Source organism: Theropithecus gelada, chromosome X (genome assembly GCF_003255815.1).
Source record: "Theropithecus gelada isolate Dixy chromosome X, Tgel_1.0, whole genome shotgun sequence".
Classification (NCBI taxonomy): Eukaryota; Metazoa; Chordata; class Mammalia; order Primates; family Cercopithecidae; genus Theropithecus; species Theropithecus gelada.
Window position 1 is genome coordinate 51,925,336 of NC_037689.1, and position 21,346 is coordinate 51,946,681.

General features: G+C 35.7%; 1 protein-coding gene across 1 annotated transcript in view; it reads left to right on the forward strand.

Annotated features, from left to right (window-relative positions):
- The window catches only part of IL1RAPL1 (interleukin 1 receptor accessory protein like 1), a 391,967-nt gene that overhangs the window by 352,206 nt on the left and 18,415 nt on the right, over positions 1-21,346 (forward strand). Inside the window, exons 3-4 of the mRNA XM_025371835.1 lie at positions 905-1,037; positions 3,419-3,564. Coding sequence (XP_025227620.1) covers positions 905-1,037; positions 3,419-3,564 — 279 coding nt within the window. The remainder of the gene's footprint in view (positions 1-904; positions 1,038-3,418; positions 3,565-21,346) is intronic.

Here is a 21,346-nt window from a genome sequence, read left to right on the forward strand (position 1 = left end):
TCATTTTCTGGTTCCATTTAGTGGTAGCAAGATCTTAAAACTACTATCTACTGGAATATTTCAGTTCTCTAATGCTGACTGAAGCTTGAGTAAGCCAGGTGCTTGTAAAGTGGCATAAAATATCCAGAAATAAACTTTACTTTCTACAGGCATTAAATTTATTTCCACCTTTTAGACAGAGACTTCAATTTACCTTATTAAAGAATTGACCAATCTGTATTCACCACTAAAACATTCTAAGTAGCATATTGAAATAAACTAATCTTCACAGTAGTATAATCGATTTTACCTGTAATGAAAATCCCAAACATTTATTATCATGATTTTTATTTGTTTTTTCGTTTTTCTACTTGAGTATGTGTTAACTTCTTTAATTCAAATGTTTGCTTTATTAATTAAAAATATTTTAATAGCATTCTCTTAGGATCTCGGATTTATGGTTCCTTTGTCTTTGCAGCCAAAGAATTTCTATTTCCCACATTCAAGACTGAGAAACACCTTCTATCTGCCCTATAAAATCTTATAATTAGCAACATTATGTACCCTGCGATATCATGCTTCGAGAAAGGCATATCACCTCTGTGGTATCCTTCGCAATCATTCATGACCTCAAGCTAATCATGAGAAAACATCAGGCGAACCAAATTGGAAAAATGTTCTATACAATAGCTGACTAGTCCTCTTGGAAATTTTATAAGTAACTCACATTCCATTAAACAAGCCATGTTGTCGAAAGCACACATTCTATCAATTTGACAAAGATTGAAAATCCCGGAAAAATTATTCTTTTAGAAAGATATTTTATTAAATCAATGAAAAGTGATCAAAATGTTACCTGTCAGTTTGCCTAAAATGAGTGTGAACAAATAGTTTGATAACACTTTTCCATCACTTCTCTCTGCAGGTGACTCTGCTAATCTAACCTGCAGAGCTTTCTTTGGGTACAGCGGAGATGTCAGTCCTTTAATTTACTGGATGAAAGGAGAAAAGTTTATTGAAGATCTGGATGAAAATCGAGTTTGGGAAAGTGACATTAGGTAATTTTTTTTTTCTTTTAACTCGTACAGTCAAGATTAACATTTACTCGGTTAGTGAATAGAAAGTAAACTGAAAGGGTTTTTTCTTGTTGTTTTACTATTATCATAATAAAAATATTTAATGATAAAGAAGGAAAACACTGGTAAGAGACTTACTATAGAATTGCAAAACATGAATGTCATTTGCAAAGAATTTAAGAAAAATAACGAGGATTGTTTCATTAAGCCACATACTGAGTGTGCTGGGCGTGGTGGCTCTTGCCTATAATCCCAGCACTTTGGGAGGTCAAATTGGGTGGATTGCTTGAGGCCAAGAGTTTGAGAGTAGCCTGGCCAACACGGAGAAACGTTGTCTCTACTAGAAATACAAAAATTAGCCAGGCATGGTGGTGCGTGCCTATCATCCCGGCTACTCGGAAGGCTGAGGCATGAGAATCACTTGAACCCGGGAGGCAGAGGCTGCAGTGAGCCAAGATTTTGCCACTGCACTCCAGCCTGAACAACAGAGTGAGACTCTGTCTTAAAAAAAAAAAAAAAAATATATATATATATATATACACACACACACACACACACACACATACTGAGTGTGAGATCAAAATACCATAAAATATAGAAAATGTGTTAGTGTACTTTTTGTACAGTGTACCTTTTAAAAAAAAATGTTCTTTGGGAGGCCGAGGTGGGCGGATCACCTGAGGTCAGGAGTTCGAGACCAGCCTGGCCAACATGGCGAACCCCGTCTCTACTAAAAATACAAAATTAGCCAGACATGGTGGCGGGCCACCTGTAGTCCCAGCTACTCGGGAGACTGAGGCAGGAGAAATGCCTGAACCTGGGAGATGGAGGTTGCAGTGATCGGAGATCGTAACATTGTACTGCAGCCTGGGTGACACGAACGAAACTATCTCAAAAAAAAAAAAAAAAGAAAAAAACTCACAGGAAACATTAACAAGGTACAAGGACTCAAGCAAACACAATCTCTATCATTTCCTTTTATGAATTTTTGCATATTTGAGCCACCAAGTGGAATAGAAGCTGTTGATGGTAGTGATACGGATACACAAAATGTTTTTATCATCTTTCGTAGTCTGACTTTAAGGTAGAAATATTTGTATAGTGGGAATGATAACATGAAAATATTTGAAGGCATAATGCCTAAGCCCCTTTTTTGTTAAATGTGTTTACTTATGTATTCATTTAAGTGTAAATATATTCAATGCTGACTATAATTATGCTTGGGCATGGATACTTATTTTTAATCATAATGTAAATATGCAAGAACATTAATAATAATAAGTAAGTTACAACTACATCAAAATGATGATTACTTCTAAACATCCTCCCATCTAAAGATTGCATCTTCTGGGTCTATACAAACATTTAAATCATGGTCCCCCATTCTAAATTTCAAGACTTTTAAAACTTTATCAAAGGTAAAAGAGAAAATGATTTTCAATAGAAAAAAAAACATATGAAACTGTCACATAAGGTTATTTCTATTGGGACCTTCTTTCTGGCAACAAATACATAAGAATATTGTACTCTGGAATGCCCCAGTGGGATTCCAGAAGGCTAAATGGACAATTGTCTAATATGTACTGAAACATTTCTGTGCTGTTTTTCGTATTTAAAACTTCACTCTTATCTTTTACCCATGGTCTATGAAATGCTAAAAAAAAGAAGGACAATTAACCTCCTAACTTTTGCCCCCTCTGGCTTTGTGTGTGTTCAGGGAAGTTTCTAGAAAGGTAGTTTACTTTAATTCTGCATTTAAAAATGTTGAACAGAGATGACAACGAGGTTAGTGAGCATTTACCATTAATTTTAAATGTCAGAGTTAAGTACTTTACCAGAACTTTTAGTCTATGGGTTTATAATTTCACATTTCTTCAAAAACAGGCAATTTGTTAGTATCATTAACAGAAGTCAGACTGAAAATTTCAAATGAAATGTCAAAATAGCTCAGAAATTTTCTTTTCTTTTTTAAAAAATTAACCTGACATGTAATTAGGCCTTCAGCCTGAGACATTAGAATTTTTATCTCAACTTACATAATATTTGTTCTTAAAGGGAAAGCAAATTGTAAACTTTCTCTTCAAGGTCTTTCTCACCTCTTTATTATGACAGTGTGATTGTCCTGCTAAGGGAGATAATTAACTGCAACTTCATTAACATCTACAAAGACAAGCTTCCTAATTATCAGTGAAGAAGAAAAGGGCAGGATATAATTTAATTAACATAGCATTAATTCATAGTCAAATTTGAAGCACAGATTTCGTAGGTATTTTTACATCAGATTTGGATTCATCTACCTTTCTTTCTTGTTTGTGTATGTGTCTGTGTGGATTTTTGTTTTGTTTTGTCGCTTTATATTTTAGAATTCTGAAGGAGCATCTCGGGGAACAGGAAGTTTCCATCTCATTAATTGTGGACTCTGTGGAAGAAGGTGACTTGGGAAATTACTCCTGTTATGTTGAAAATGGAAATGGACGTCGACACGCCAGTGTTCTCCTTCATAAACGAGGTGAGTGTAACCTTCTAAGCTTGAGTGGTCAACTGAATGTATGATGGGAGAAAAAATCATTGGGAACCAAGAAACAATTTCAATTTCGTTTTTCTCCGCAACGTTCTCCTAAATAAAATAATCGTATTTGCATTAGAGCTACCAAGGCAAACAGCACAGTAGATGGGTGAGTAACTCAGTCTCTAAAATCAAATTTGGATTCCTTGCTCTTCTTTAATACCAACTGTATAACTTTGGGCAAAACATTTAACTTCCCTAAGCTTTAGTTTTCTGATATATAGAATGGGGAAAATAATAGTATCAACTCTTCAGTGTATTGTAAGAATAAAATAAGACAAAAAATGTGAAGGGCTTGACAGAGCCTATACAAGGAAAGTCATTAAATGCTATTTATTATTATTAGAAATAGATATTAGGAGCTGGGTGCAGTAGCTCACACCTGTAATCCCAGCACTGTGGGAGGGCAAGGCAGGTGGATCACTTGAGGTCAGGAGTTCAAGACCAGCCTGGCCAACATTGTGAAACCCTGTCTCTACTAAAAATATAAAAATTAGCTGGCAGTAGTAGTGCGAGCCTGTAATCCCAGCTACTTGGGAGGCTGAGGCAGGAGAATCACTTGAGCCTGGGAGGTGGAGGTTGCAGTTAGCGGAGATCGGGAGATGGCACCATTGCACTCCAGACTGGGTGACAAAGGGAGACCCTGTCTCAAAAAAAAAAAAAGAAAAAGAAAAGAAATAGATACTAGGTTCTTTAAAAAACAACAACAACAACAACTAAATGGTTTTAAGTCAAATATTGTGTTTCTTATGGGAAGGTTGCTCCTTTAGTGTAAGAACTGTCTGATGAATTCCCCACTGCAGTATTTTTTGACATGTTGTTTCTGCCTTGGATAACTTTGATATGTACGATATTCTCCCATGATGAATAATAATGCATTTTTAAGTAAGATAGGCTGTGGTTGAGTGCAATGTCTATTGTGCTAACTCTGCCTCTGCATCACCCCATCACCTTTTGCATAGGGTTAAATGCATTTAAATGTATATTGAATTGTTTGAAATAGATAACTGTAAAATGTGAGTCATTCCTGTTAGTAAAATTATTTATGTATATTACAAGAGAAAAATATATTTTGCTACATTATGCTAAGTTAAAACTTTCTACTCTTTGGAACAAGCACTCTTGATGTTCTCTTACTCAGCAAATTTACAATGATTTTAATTTCAAAGCCCATGTTTAATCCTAGACTCTTTGAGGTTTCAAAAGAAAGAGAACATTGAAGGCTGTTCCCCCTACTTTATTGGGCAATAGATTCCCTTTGAATAATATTACTGAATGCTATTAAAATAGACATCTCTGTTGTCAAGGTGACTATGATATTAAAATAGTCTACTTTTTAGGGATGTGAGTCAAGGGGAAAGGTGTGCATCAGCTCGCAATATGATTATATCTTTCTATAGTATATAGCCAATCAAGGAAGGGATTTTAGTAGAAATATCATACATATACAAGTACAGAAATAGCTTCTCATAGTTAAAAGCAACTTAAGTGTTGTGTAATTGAACTTCTTATCCTGCCATAACACCTGAAGTGATCTATCAGCTTATACTGGATCACATTCCCTCTCAAGGAAGTCCATTTTATCTTTAGAAAAAAATTTGTTAGAAAGCATTTCAGTGTCATTGTCTGTCTATCCAGTGGCCCTAGTTCTGTACTTTTAATCACTCTTCCCCAAGACAGCCCTTCAAATGTTTGATGACAGTCACCATGAGTCTCCGAACCTTTACTTCACCAGATTCAGCCTCTTTAGCTTCTTTTACTCATTCTTCATTTTTATTAGCGAAATACTTTCACCCTTCTGGTCACTCTCTTGAATGTGCTTTAATTAAAGAGTTTGAATTATTCCTCCAAAATGGAGTTAGGGGAGAGAAGATCTAGAGCACATAAAAATGGGTTGACTTGGACAACATATTTTTTGGGAGGGCAAAGGAAGGGTGACAGTTAAGTAGGAATCAAAGGAGAAGGGAAGAAAAATGAATTGTATCTAAGGATAAAGCTACTAAAGCTCTGTTTTTACAGAGAGGCACACAGGCAAGAAGGGGTCAAAAAACCTCCAGGCTATTTTTAGCATACATAGCTTAAGGATAAGTTGCAGAAAGCTATGAAACCTTCCATTTCTAGAAAAATAAATGAAGAATCAAGAAAATTACTTGAAATTTTTTTTCCGGTAATATTTGATTTCCTAAACATGAAAAAAATGTGGTCAGTGTTAGAGTATTCTTCAATACTTAAGTCTTTTAGTATGTTTTTCAAATATGCATTTATACAAACAGCAATATATTCCTAAGAAATAAAAGTATTAACAAGCCAAAAAAAAAGTCCTTCCAAGACATGTACTCCAAAAGTCCCTCTTAAAGTGAATGTATGCCTTCCTTTTAAGGGAGCTGCAGCAAACGAGTCATCAATTCACAAAGACACCAATGGATGCAATTTCCTGCTCTTGAGGGACTCATGATTATGTGGAATGATCTATCCCACCAATCTTGGGGGAAAAAAAAAAGGACTGTCGTTCACATATGACATGACCTGAACTTCACCAGCCCTGCCAGGTTGAGGAGAACAGCACACAGCATATATGAAATGATAGGTTTGGGTCTTTGATCATGGAGTCTCTAAAAAGTCAAATGTCTGTCATGCTAGCAATGGTGTAATTATCAGGTGGGTTGCTATATTACTTAGAATACTAAGGCTTAGATAAGGAACTGGGAGCTTTCACTATTAATTTTATTTTTCTGCCATTAACTCATAAATTCCTTAACTTATAAGCCTTCACAGTCTTCCCTTTTAAAACCTCCCTAGAGAGACATGTTCAAACATTTGTTGAATACTGATCTTGTACACCACAAGCTGTCATTGCTTCTGACAGGTAAACCTTCCAGGACATTCCTTTGCCAAAGTTATCTAAGCAATTTTTCCTTCACTGTTACCTTTTGTTCAGTATCATTGACATAATAAAATGATTTCAGAGTCCTCCAATGGGTGGTAAGGATTCTTTGAAACATTGCTTCCTTGTATCAAATGTGTCTTCCTTAATGCCAAGGGGATACTACAATAAATAATTCAGCTACATTTGAGCTAGGCTGTGTTCTGGGTCAGCCTTTTATCTGCATAAAAGAATCATAATTCCATGAAAGCCTGCTGAAAATCTACCAAGAAATTTGACCACAGAAAAATCTTGCTGGAGAATATCCAAAGTTGCCAATTCCTGCAACCAGAAAAGGTACTAGGTTCATCAGAATCTCATCGGACATGCAATATAGATATATTTCACTTACTATACTGAACACTAGAATATGCAGTGAGAGAAAGACAGAGAATGAAAGGGCAAGGCCCATGGGCCATATTGGTTTATGACTGCCCTGCTCCTTACTCTTCACTCCTGCCTATTGAATAGAAGCTTCTATTCAATCCTCTTTGCCAGACCCTGGCCTGGCAAGCTTGAGCATTAGATCCTGGCTTCAAAAATAATCAAAGTAAAGCTGACAAATTAGACATTGCGTTATTTCTTGTTCTTGTTATTGCCCATACTTGATTGAATTCCACGTCTGAGTCTCTGAATCTTTTACCCAGATACACTTGCTACTGCCTGTCCAACACGCACTGAACATTGACCTTCGGTTTTCCTCCAAAGCTCTGATCTGTCCCATTCTCTCCATTTTTCACATTTTCCATTTCTCTGACACAAACAATACTCCAGGTAGATACCTAGCAGTATTGTGCTCTGACCTCAGGCCTAAACACTCTTGTACCCATCAGGCTGTCTCAGATTCCTTCTTCACTCTCTGTGCCTTCTGTCTATACTCTCATTTTTAATGACCTCACAGTGCAGACATGTTTATTGTCTTAATGGTTAAGGGCATGGACTTAGAAGTAAGGCTGGCTGTGTTCAAAACCCGACTCTGTTCTTACTAGCTATGCTATCTGGGGCAAATCACTTTGAGCCTCAAATTGCTCTTCTATAAAATGGGAATAATAATAATACTTCTCACATAGAGTAGCTGTGAGGATTCAATGAACTCATATGTGTAAATACGTATCACAGTGTCTGGCACGTACTTAGCACCCAAAAAATGTTAACAAGCTATTACAAGATTTCCTTGCTCTAACTATGTGATACTCTGGGTAATGAAGGATGCAGCAATTCCGTGTTCCATTAAAAATTCCCTGAATTCTAATTCATCTTTCATCAAAATCGTCAGCTTTAGCTCCAGCAATTTTGTTCCGTCAATTCTGAATTTGACTGTATAATAGATTTACTTTGGTTTGAATGTACTGTCCTAAAGGATAATTTTGTTTATTTATTCATGCATTTAATGATGACTAAGAACCTACTATGTACCTGGCATTTGTGCTAGCCAAAGTTACACGCATGAAAATTAAAATTAAATGAACAGGAAATAAGGACCAATATAATTTGGAATGCCATCCAGTACTTTTTAAATTACAGTGATATTAAACATTCCTAATACACGACTGTGCTTCCTAGTGAGTGTTTCACTTTGAAACTGTCACATTGGGGATGTTCATTAGCAATCCTGCTCTGAAGGGTTCTGTTTACTTATATGGATTACAATAATATGACAATTCATTAATCAAAAATTAGTTTGGGAACTGGCAAAGTATCTATCTGAGAGACTCAGCACTAGTTAATAATAATGAACATCTAGGTTTTCTTTATTTCCCATCTAACCCATTTTACTTCTTGTGTGCACTCTCTTTATCCCTTCAAAGAATGTAATCAATAGAAATTAGACCTGCTCAATAAACTCCCTAGACCTAAAAATATCCTTAGTAATGTAATTAAGTGCACATCATTTAGGATGCATTGTTTTAAAGCCAGATGAATGTAAACCCAGTGGACTCCTTTAACCCTTCTTGTAATGAATCATCCTTGTAATATGTGCCCCATCCTTGTTAGTATTTGCCTAGTGAATTTATTTACTGAGAGATACAGTAAGGTCATAGAACGGTGCAAACTTCTTTTGGGACTGGCCATTTGACTTCTTTGACCATTGATTTCAGAATATGTTAAAGCCAAACCTCGTTCAGAAATCAAAATCTCCTACCTCCCTGTATGGCAGCATTTCCCTAGAAAGACAATGACCCATTACAAGCTGAGCTGATGTCGATGAAATGGATACTTTTACGGAGTCTTAGCTTATGCAGTGCCAAAATATTAAGGAATTTTAGTAATGTTGCTGCAGCATCTCCAAATAAAAGCCAACGAGTTTAACAAATTCTCTCCTTGGATAAGATTTGACATTTTGTAGTCAAAATTTTCTTTTGTCCTATAACTGTTTTTTTTGTTGTCGTTGGTGGGGGGGCCACTCTGCTCCTCATTTACGTAAGACATCTAAATAGCAGACTCCAATGTCGTATTTTTTTCTTGGTAACTAATGCCAAAACAAATAACCAAACATATTTGGAGGCTATTATGAATGCCAGTACCACAAATTGTCTAATACTAATGAGGTTTGTACCTCTGCACTTCTTTTTTTATTATTTATGTTTATTTTTACAGGCAAGGTCTCACTCTGTTGCCCAGGCTAGAGTGCAATGGTGTAATCATGACTCACGGCAACCTTGAATTCCTGGGTTCAAGCAATCCTCTGGCTTCAGCCTCCCTTGTAGCTAGGACTGCAGGTGCACGCCACTACACCTGGCTATTTAAAAAAAAAAAAAAAAACTGTAGAGACAGGGTCTCCCTGTGTTTCCCAGGCTGGTCTTGAACTCCTGTGCTTCAGCGATCCTCCTGTCTCAGTCTCCCAAAGTGGTGGGATTACAGGCGTCAGCCACTGTGCCCAACTCCCTGTGTGCTTCTTGATATGGATATTCCAACAAGGCTATTGATTGCCACCAAAGTTGCAGACATGACTGTTAACCACTTTAGCTGACTATTTCCTTAGACTTAGAATATATTATTTAAATTAGATTAATCCCAAGGGGTTTTTTTGCCTCAACTGTGAAATGTTTTGAAGGTTTTTTTTTTTTTGAGATGGAGTCTCGCTCTGTCGCACAGGCTGGAGTGCAGTGGCGTGATCTCGACTCACTGCAAGCTCCGCCTCCCAGGTGCAAGCAATTCTGTTGAAGGCCTTTTGATCCTAGTTTTTGCTAATCAGTTATAATATGGAGGTATGTTATGTAACATTGTTTGGCCTCTTAGCCATTTTGGTCACACAGTTTTCTTCTCTGTGAATGAGAATAACCAAGTAGCATCTTTGTTAGAAAAGAAAAGGACCACTGTCTGCTGATGATTAACTGTTTTCTCAATTAATAAATGACAAGAGGGTGATCCTGGACAAAACCAATGTGGAGGACCAAGAATAATAAACTCTTTAGTCTTTAATCATTCCTGTTGATCATTCATGTGGGCCAAAGCTCTTAAACATTTAATTATACATGGTTATAGTCACTGCAAGTCCTTTTTTGCTTTATTGAGTTTTACACTTGTTTCCTTAACTAAATGTTCAATTCTTGATGCAGATCTTTAACTTGTATTTCTCTCTTATATGCTTCAAAGTACCAAACCCACTTAGTAAATGTGATGAATGGGCTGATTAAATGTATTCTGAGTGATCTAAACTTTGTCTATAGCAAGATTTCTCAATCTTGTCACTACTGACATTTTGGGCTTGGTAATTCTTTGTTGTTGTGGGGGCTGTCCTGTGCATTGTAGATCATTTAGCAGTATTCCTAGCTTCTGCCCACTACATGTCAATACAACCTTCCTCAGTTATGAAAACCAAGAATGTCTCCAGACATTGCCAGATGTCCCCAGGGGTCAAAATTGCTCCTGGTGACAACCACTGCTCTACAGTATAGATAGCAAAAACTCAATCTCTTCCTGGAAATGATGTCAACACTTAAGCTGCTCAATGTAGGGAAATTCAAAATAGAAGGACAAGTATTTTAATCTTGAAAACCTTCCAAGATTATACCAAATGTGGCTGGAAGGTCAACAGAATGGCTGTTCTTACACCATAGGAATTGACAAAATTTAGGTTCCTTGTATTTCCATGCTTAGAGAGTCAGCTAAAAGCCCCTAGACGAATGCTTCACAAACTTTACAGTATGCACAAATCACCTGGGAACTTTGTTAAAAAGCAATTCATTCGCCTGGGGTAGGACTCAAGATTAGAATTTCAATCAAGTTCCTTATTGATGCTGCCACTATTGGTCTGTGGACCGCAGCTGCCATACCAAAGCCCTTGCCTAGACAATAGATCTTTCTAATTAGCTTGGTAGCCTCTAATAGGTAAAGAGAAACTAGTTCTGTTGAGCTCACTGTTTCCATGAGAAAGGAATGAAAGCTGAGTGGAGCCAGTCAGTGGGACTATTTTTAATTAATTGCCTCATTCTTTTTACATGGTCAACACCTTTGAACCTATTTGAACAGTGGTTCATTGGCCTCACACTCTACTCTTAATGAGGTTACTTGCTTCACCTGTTCAATGAATTGTGCTATATAACATATTTGCTACTCAGAGAGATGTCTAAGAGGGCATTTTCTTCAAGTATTCAAATAATTAACCTCTTAAATGAAGAGGGCCCTCACTGTTGGACCCATTTCCTATGTACCTCATTTTTTAAAAAGGAAATACACTTAGGAATGTCTCAACAACATATATATGGATATACATATATGCTTTAGCCTATTCAAATAGGTTGAATCTAGTCTATGCAAATAACATAAGGAGGAACAGGATGTATGGTGAACAGTAAATACTGCTGATTTTCTGTTTTGAACACTTACTTGTATTCAGCTAACTGTCAATTAAGTGTGGTAAGAAAGGATGGAGATTGTATGGAATTGAACTGCCACATATTATTGGTCAAAGGTATGCCTCAGAAACGAAAGAAAGAGAGAGAGAGAGAAAGAAAGAGAGAGAAAGAAAGAGGGAGGAAGGAAGGAAGGGAGGAAGGGAAGGAGGGAAGGAGGGAAGGAAGGAAGGAAGGAAGGAGGGAGGGAGGGAGGGAGGGAAGGAAGGAAGGAAGGAAGGAAGGAAGGAAGGAAGGAAGGAAGGAAGGAAGGAAGGAAGGAAGGACCACAGCAACACAGACTCGTTAAAACCATCTCTACGAGTTCAAACGTGTAATTCATTTTAAAAGGCATCTGTCTAGCATCTAACAGAGGCTATAAAACACAAGTATTTTTACAGATGAAGCAACTAAACTAGTGTGCGAATAGTCAAAAGTACACAATGTATTTGAATACTACCAATTTCTATGTGACCACGGAGCTTCCAGTGGCAGCAGTCTACTCAAGTGAGGGTAGAAGGAATCCACTGGAACTCGTGTCTATGTATTGGAAAATGATAAACAGGCAGTTTAGAAATAATAATTAAGTTTAAAACATTTGCAGGAAGCCCACAGAAATTATCTAGCACACAGCAAAATTCCACTTGTGTGATCAGAGATTCCTAACAAGATAGTATATTCCTAACCACCAGCTACCATCAACCACTCACTCCTCCTTCTCAGAACCACCTTCGTATTTTCATTATTTCTGGGTCTAAGCAACCTGTTGATTGACAATGCTTCATATCCCACTCCAAATCTCACTTCACTGCAGGCTGCTTAAAAGAGATAATTCATATAATGCTGTTGTATGAAAAAGTGACAAATCATTCTAATTCAACAAAGATGTATTGAGTGCCAGCAATGGGCAAAGCACTGGGTTAGGCATCCTTACTAGTTGACTCACTGCTACCAGAAGGATGTCTACCACCATGCTGGAGCATTTAAACAGCATTTTTGGGAAGAGGGAGATAGCTGTGCCTTTTTATGGCTGCGAATTCCTGCATTTTATAGAGAAATGGCACAACTGGGTCATAAAATGCAAGGTGTAACTTTTAATAAGCAGTTCCTGTATGTTGAACTTTGACAACCAGGTCAGTAAAGTAAGAAATTAGACATGACACATAAAAAAATGCTAACTAGTATCTCAGGTCATATAGTAGGAAAAAAATGTGTTGATTTCCAATAAATTACCATGGTAACTTTTTTAGATTTTAGTGTTGAGAATTACATTTGCCATCTGTGGGAAATATAATATCTTTTTGTATCTAATTTTAGGGCACGTGTTCTATTTTTAGCATGTGTTCTATGAAAAATAATAAATTGCGAGGTCAATCTGGGTAAATTAAAAGTGCATATTTAAATTCTATAAAAATAGAATTTATTTTTAATTCGAAAAGAAAGTCCAGTAGTACATTTGGGAAAGCACACAAAGGTCATTTTTAAAACCACCCCCAAATTGTTACCATTAAGTGAAATTTGATATGAATGAGAATTGACTAAAAAGTGAGAAATTCTCAACTGTGATGAAAAAATGGACAGTTACTTGAGAGTATTTTGCTTTTGACTCTTTAGCTTTGTATGACCTAGAACCAATCTCTTTGTGTCATTGTTCTTCAGTTTTATCATTTGTAAACTACTTGCCCCTAGCCCCACTGTGGGAATCTTGAAAGAGCATATATGATACTGGGTGACTAATAATATATATTAGACCATTTGTCATATTTTACAGATTCTCAGAGTTTTTAGACATTGTGCCTCCTTTTGCCAGTTTTGAAAGTGAGATATGGTGGTTGCTCTTCCTAGGTATTTTCTTATGCCTTAAGTGTTTGAAAAGTTGACTCAGATCTTTAGATGTCAAGTTTCTGTAACTGCAAAGTAGAAATTACAATTCCTTATGACATGCAACTGCAGTTCAAAGTACCGACTTACAGTGGTTGCCAAATTCATGCAAACTAAAGTGGAAGAGGCCATTTTCAAAGCCTGAAAGTATTAAATATAAATTACCTGACTTACATCAGTTTACAATTATAATTCTACTCTGTAAGTAATGTAAAATGAATTTGACTTAAAAATTTATTTATACCACCCCACAATTTCAAGGTAATGACTCACAACTGCTTGGGTACATTTCTAATTCTCCCCAAACAAATATGTCCATAACATTTAAATGCCTTAGTGTTGAAAGCAACTTAAAGAAATATATTAAAGATACAGCAATAAAATTCTATGTAGTTAGACTTCTTCAGTAGACTGCTGCCACTGGCAATTCAGTAGTCACATAAAAGTTGGCAGTATTAAAATACATTGTCTTCGGTGGCTGTACACGTACTAGTTTAGTTTCTTCATCTGAAAAACAATGCAATTAGTCAAAATGAAATTTGAAAGTTTTACCTCCTCTAAAATCAGATGATTGACTCTACGTTTTATGTGAATATTCATAAACTGTTGCCAAAACTAATTATTATTTATGAAGAGAAAAGCTCCACAGTGGTGTTTACAAAATTCCTGTTAGACTTGCCTTGCTGAACCAGGCATCTTTCAATGATAGCTGCATAAACAGATAGGCAAATAAATAAATAATTAGGCTAAAGTGGTTACCAAGAGAACTCTTAGCAGAACATAGCTTGCAAACCACATTGGACAAATTCCATTCCAAACTGTCCAGAATAAAAGGCAAAATATAAGCTATTTTGTAGTATTAGTATTTAAAGCCATAGATCAATTGCCTACGTTAAGGTTACGTGAAAACCTAATACATTAGAAAGAGATGCACTAAATAATTTAGTGAAGTATTAACAGTGGTTATCTCAAGGTGGTATGATTCCATGTGATCTTTAATTTCTTATCATTCTTATGCATTTTTCAAATTGTTTACTAGAAGCATGTTTTATAGAGTCAGAAGAAAAGTGAGAAAAAATAAATCTATTTTGGTATAGCTACTGAATATTTTTGAAAATGCTTGTAGAAAACCTATCATTACTCTCTGCTATAAAATCAAGTTATTTACACATTGTTCAAGTATATTGAAATCTATTTGCTTGAGTATGTACTCTTGCTTACACTTTGTCTGTTTTACAAAACAACATTTTAGGGGGCACCTTACTTCTACATTATTTTTTCAAGCCACTGATAATTTTCATGTATGCTGAAAATCAATACATATGGTGAGATGATAAGATAATGCCCTATTCTTTGTTTGTGAAGCAGAGCTATGTTATTGCTATTTTGGTAAAAGATAAGTCATTAGTGACGACAAGCCCTTTATATATACCAGCACAGAGGCCACTAAAGTATGTGAGCTGCAGACTTCTCAAGTCTCTCATGGTTTAAGGAACCATTTACTGCTCCCTTTGGATGAGGCAAGTAATGGTCAGGTCTCCTATTGGTATCTCCCAAAACATGCTCATTTTTTCATAGATTGTTAATGAGTGGGGGGGATTTTTTTAAAAGGTTAATAGAGTCTTGAAAGCATCTCTTTACAACATGAGAAAGAAAGGCAAATTTACCACTATTTTCTTCAGCATGTTTATGAATTCAGAAGTGTTCATAAACATGCAACATAGAGAAGAAATATATTTTTCGGTTTTTCCCACTGGGGGAAATGAACCAGCATATGGTTTTTGCTTTAATACTTTGTAACTCTGGAATCACCAAGATTTTGAATGAGACTTGTCTCAAGAGATAAACTATTACCAACAAATTTTGCCACACACATTTTCTTCTAATGCTTTCAACAAGTCAGAAATACATTAAACCCCTAAATAAAGAATATTATAATAATAACATAAAATTCTGAAGTTTGTTAATGTATCCCATTTGTATATTACAATACAATCAGTTTATAAGTGTGTACAATACTTTTAAATGTATTTTCATCAATTAAATATCTATAAATCATCATACTATATTTGTTTAGAAGACTTCGATATTTCTGTAGAAACCATGGCTTCTTCTGTTGGTTGTCTAGGCAGTCCAGATGTTCTGGGTTCGTTGTCCGATCCAAAGCATTCCCAATGGAAGACCAAATTGTTCTAACAATGACAATATACCCTCTTGAGGAAAATTGCTTTCAGGATAAACATTGCATCCCTTAACAAGGAGTAAAATGGCAATGCCACCTTCACTCTGACAATTTTCTCTCCAGAGATGTTTTGTAACATTCCATCTGTGCCTGTCTATTTGTATGACATGTTAAGAAGGAAATTCCTAGTAGAGGGAAAGCAATACTTTTCTAAGGTATTTTCTTTTAGGCATCAGTGAAGTTTGACACCTTGATATACAATAGCCCTGTCTTCCAAGCTGGTCACCTGAGGCCCTTTTTGTTCTTTATTATAACACTATCTTCCTTCTTTGTCTTCTCCCCATCATACTTAATCTTCTGAGATCTGAGATAAAGGAAGCCCCATCTGAATACTTTGTACCTGTATGTGTGTGCAAGCACACATAACGGTCTGTGTATATCTCACATTATAGTCTTGAGATAGAAATATTTCAAACACCGCCTTTATAATCTAAAGGGGAAAGGTTTTCTGCAATAAAGCTCTGTCTGTGTTAGTAACTTCACAGTATACATTTTGAAAATGGAGGGCAATTTTTCCCAAGGGAGAATCATTGTCCTATTGTACAGACCTGTCTTTGCGAAACCTGGTTTAATGGGTTCCATGAATCCGTAAACAAATATTTATTGAAAAGGTACATGCTATTTGCTTTGAAAATAAAAAAAAAGATAAACAACATATTCTAGCGGAGAAATCAAAGCATGAGTTTGCCTACCTTCACCTATCACATCATACATTCATTTTCCCAGTGCTCCAGACCAAACTACTTGCCAAAATCCTTTGCAGCTACCTCTGCATTGTGTCACTCTGTGTCTGACCCCTGTCTCTAAAATACTCCTACAGAAACACACACACATACAAATACCCCAAGTGCATTTTTCATCTGGCTTGTAATTGTGATACTTATAATGTAGCATTTCTTACACTTATATAAAAGAGGTCTAGCACAGTGACACTTAAGTTCTCAATAAATAGCTCTTATTATTTATTATTTGCTTACATGCCTGACTCTGAAACTAGACATGAGCACCTTTAATGCAAAAACATATTTCATCCATCATTTTATCACTAGAACTCAAAAGCACTATACCTGGTACAGAGAAGGCACTTATAAAGCAAATAGAAAATGTATGTATTAGTGAGTGAGAAAAGTTGAATAGCAGTATCAAAGATGTGAAGCAGTACATGATTGATTTCCAAATGCCAAGTGAATACAAACTTTCTTAGTTCTGTAAGTCTTTACAAGACTGTATTGCCATTAGATTTGTGAATGAAAAAAAGAACAGAAAACCAAACACCACATATTCTCACTCATAAGTGGGAACAGAACAATGAGAACACATGGACACAGGGAGGGGAACATCACTCACCGGGGCCTGTTGGGGGGTGGAGGGCTAGGGGAGGGATAGCATTAGGAGAAATACCTGATGTAGATGGTCAGTTGATGGATGCAGCAAACCACCATGACACGTGTATACCTATGCAACAAACCTGCACGTTCTGCACATGTACCCCAGAACTGAAAGTATAATAAAAAAAAGAAAATGGAAAAATAATTTTTAAATCTACACTATGAAGTTGATCATTTTTCTATATACTAAAAGTTTATTCCCAACTTAATGGACTGAATATTAATGCTATAATTATACCTTATCAGTTGCTGGAACTTTATGATACATTGACTAGAAAAATGGCTCACAGATATGTTCTTGGAATTTTAGAATAGAAACACATAAAACCTAGCTTTTTATTCAAAATTGGATTTGTTCTTAATCATCTAATCAGTCATTCCTTTTCATTGAATATCTTTAATGTGTCAGATAGTTTGCAAGGTATTTGGGATAAGTAGTGAAAGATATAGACAAAATAGACCACAAAAAAAAAAAAGAGAAAACAGCAAAAAACTTGTTCTGATGCAGTTTAAATCCCAGTGGAAGACAAATAATACACAAGAATACATTTATCAATAAGCAAATGAAATATTATGTTATATAGTGATGAATAATATAAAAAATAAAGACAAGTGGATGCAAAATTCAGGCACAGGTTTGTGACTTGGAATGCGTGGTCAGTGTATCCAATTGAGAAGGTGCTGTATGAGCAAAGACTTGAAGAAGCAAAGAGAGGCACGTAGAAATCTAGGGGAGATACTCTCCAGTCAGAGGGAAGCCAGAGCAAAGGTCCTAAGATGAAGTCATTGCTTACAATGTAAAACAATAAACAAAACTAACTGTGATATAATTCAGTATGGTAAGTGAAAAAAAAGGACAGGAAATACATGTTCTAAAGAGGAAAAAAATCACTTTTAGTTGGAAAAGTTATATTGGAAGTGCAGATCCCAACCTTTCCTTGCAGGATTGGTTGGGTTTTGGTAAATGAAGAACTTCAGATTAGGAACAAAAAACTGACATCAAATTTAATTTACATTGGAAGGAGGATTACAGCTAAAGGTTAGTTAGCTGCTTCAATTAAAGGAATGAAGAAACTGAAATGCCCACATAAGGGGTTTAGACTTTGTTCCATGGGCAATGTAAATCAGCTAACAGATCCTGCAGAAAATTCCAGGGTGAAGACATGTTCTGGGAAGATGAAATTGAAGGCTTTGTGCAGATCAGTGTACAATAGCTGTAAATAACAGGATTTTAATACCAGGGTAATCAACCTGAAATACACTCTAATTACAATAACACTTGCAATTATTATCTTACAATTCGACCTTTTATTTTTTAACTTTTTATTTTGGATAAATAAAACTGCAGATATTGTAGAAAATTACAAGAACAGTATAATACATTTTAATATATCTTCTCCACCTAGATTCACCAATTAATAACATTTGCCACATTTACCTTATCTCTCTTCCTACATATAGGTAGGTAAAAAGAGCTGCACTACATACACACACACACAACGTATCATTGCTAAACCACATGAGAGCACATTGCAGACACTGAAACTAAATTATTCAATGTGAATCTCCTAAAAACAAGAATTTTTTATGTAACGAGAATACACTTATCAAATTCAGGAAAATTCAAAATTATAAAATGTCATTGCCTATGATATAGTCTATATTCAAATTTCAAAAATTGTCCCAGTACATACCCTTTACACCATATTTACCATCCAGGATTATGTACTGCATTTAACTGCCAATTCTCTTTAGTCTCCTTTAATCTGGTATGGTTCCTCAGCTTTTCTTTGTCTTTCATAACATTGACATTTTGAAGAGTAGAAGCTACATGGTTTTATTTTTTATAGTTGTCCCTCAGTTTGAGTTGGCCTGACATTTCCTTATTTTTTTTCAGATGTTTATGTGTTTCTGGCTGTAACACTACTTAAATGATATTGTGCCCTCTTATTGCAGTACACTGGGAATTGGGGGCGGGGGATGATGTTAATTTGTCCCATTATTGTTGATGTTAAATTTGGTCACTTCCTTAAAATGATGTCCATTTTTCCCCAGTGAGGAGGTACTATGAGACAGTGTGAATATCCTGCCTCACCAGTCTTTCAAGCAATAATTTTAATGTCTGTTGCTAATTTTTGCCTGAATCAATTGTTATTATGGTGGGTGAAAAATGGTCATTTCTAACTAGATCATTCCTTTCCTATTTACTGGTTGACATTCTGCTCTTAGGGAGAGCTTTCCCTTCTTGTTGGTTTATTTGTAACTAATATGAGCACATGGATTCATGCTTTATTCAGTTACTGCCATTATTCATTTTAACTCATCTTTTAAAACATACCACCGATGAATATTTCTTAATTCACAGAGAGAAAAACCAACTTAACACCCTTCTTGCCTAGTTGAAAGAGAAAAAAAGCACATTCCAAGGGTAGGCTCTAGCATGCTGTGAAGAGAATGTTACACTTTTTCTTCTAGCCTTTCATTTTATTTTTCACTTTGAATACTTTATTAACACATAACAGTGAAGCTCCAAGGACCTGTGGGACCTTAGTCTTACTGGGCTCTAATGATGGGTCCTAGCCAACAACCATATTTGCATTTTGATTGGCAGTAACTAGAAGTTAATTTGGTGCTTCGTCTAAAAACCTCTTTCCAAATGGCAAAAAATGCTACTTTGGAGGTAATCTTTTGCCCAAATGTTTGGTCATACAGATTAAGCTGCTCCATTCAGGGACCATTTTAATTTTTATTATTATAATTTTGGGGGTTTATACCCTGACTTCCTAAAAAGGACTTTTGCAAGATCAAAACTGTTATTCTTACATACTAGTTTATACTTTCCCAAAACATTTTCTTCCTTTATGTGAATGGCAGCTTGATCTGTTAATGTGTTGCCCCCGCCCCCCACAAAAATATAACTGCTTTTAAATTGCACTGATGTATTGTAGAATTGAGTTGAGTATCTTTGTAGGCTGAGCATAATTATCCTCCTGCCAGGAACAAATAAGTTATACTGCTCCAGAGAAATAAATATGCATATGAATTTATGTGGATGGATAGATTCTTATAAACTTTAGCTCTTTATAACACAATGAGAGAAAAAGGAATGTACTTGGTGAGGCAAATGAATAAACTGGAATCATTATAGTGTCTGTCATGCATTTTCCCCACAAACTTGCATTTTACTGCATATAAATGAGGGAAAAACACTTCAAAAGACTTTTTATAATGAATGAACCAACTTTAGGATAAACTACACAAAAGTAAGCCATCTAAAATCTTCAGTTATACTTCTGGCAAAATTATATATATATAGGCACACACAGACAGAGAGAGAGAGATCAAATAGAGATACTGACTAAAAACTGCAAGTCAAGAGTTCAAAAATACATATGAACTTTTACTTACTTTGTTAAAATCTTTACCTTTTCCAAGATTTCCAGCAGAAAATGTTTGCAAACAATAACACCAGGTACAGGCCAAGAAAAGAACATAGTTTCCCATAGTATACTAGGTAATTGCAGCAAGATCAGTGGAAACCAAATGCATTTATTATTTGCAATGTAATTCAATATAGTAAGAGATGGCACACACTTTATTTTAATTAGCTGTTTCTTTTAAGGGGTTGCTTGCTCCCACTGTCTTGATAAGAAAAAATTGTAGTCATTGCTCAAAATGCTTGTAGCAAATCTAGTTTTAAATTGAAACAATTTATTCCAAAGCAGTCTACTACTGCAGCAATAATCAATGTGTTTTCCCTTAGCCTGTACTGGAGCTTTCCAAGGACTATTGTTAATTGCCTGTAACTAAATGATTGCTGGGGCCCTTAAATGCAACTCTTTGGCACTTGTTCATTTGTTGTTTTTAACCAAATGCCAGTTTTCCTTAGGTTTTGCCTAGCAATTTTGCTTTTACAATTTTCAATATTCAGTCTCAGTCCCTTAAAGGGGGCAGAGTCTATCATTTTAACAAAATAACACAAAGGCTAAACAGATTTTAAAAGGTCTGCACTTTCTCCTTCGGTCCTCAGATGTTGAATTGTGCTGAAATGGAATCTTTTTATTTTTTAAATGCTGCCACTCCAGGCAACTTGAACTAGAGCTGAAAGGCAGATCCCATTTCAAAGGGAAAATGACATTTGCTGGGCCAACACCATTTACATTGTAAAGATAAAATACAGCAGTGGGCCCAAATGATTTCTCTTAACTGTGACAGAATTTAATCCTTAGTAATTTTGTATAACCCAAAGGATGAGCAATAATATGGTAGCACATGTATTAATGAATCTGTCTGGCTTGGAGCAAAAGAATACAAAGGCTAAATCTAATGCACCATTTTCTTTGAGAGAGTTTACATATGCTATATAAACCAGTGTGACTTACTTAAATGGAAAAAAATTTAACTTGCATACATGTATAATGTGTAGGCATGTGTATAACACTCCTGCATAGAAATA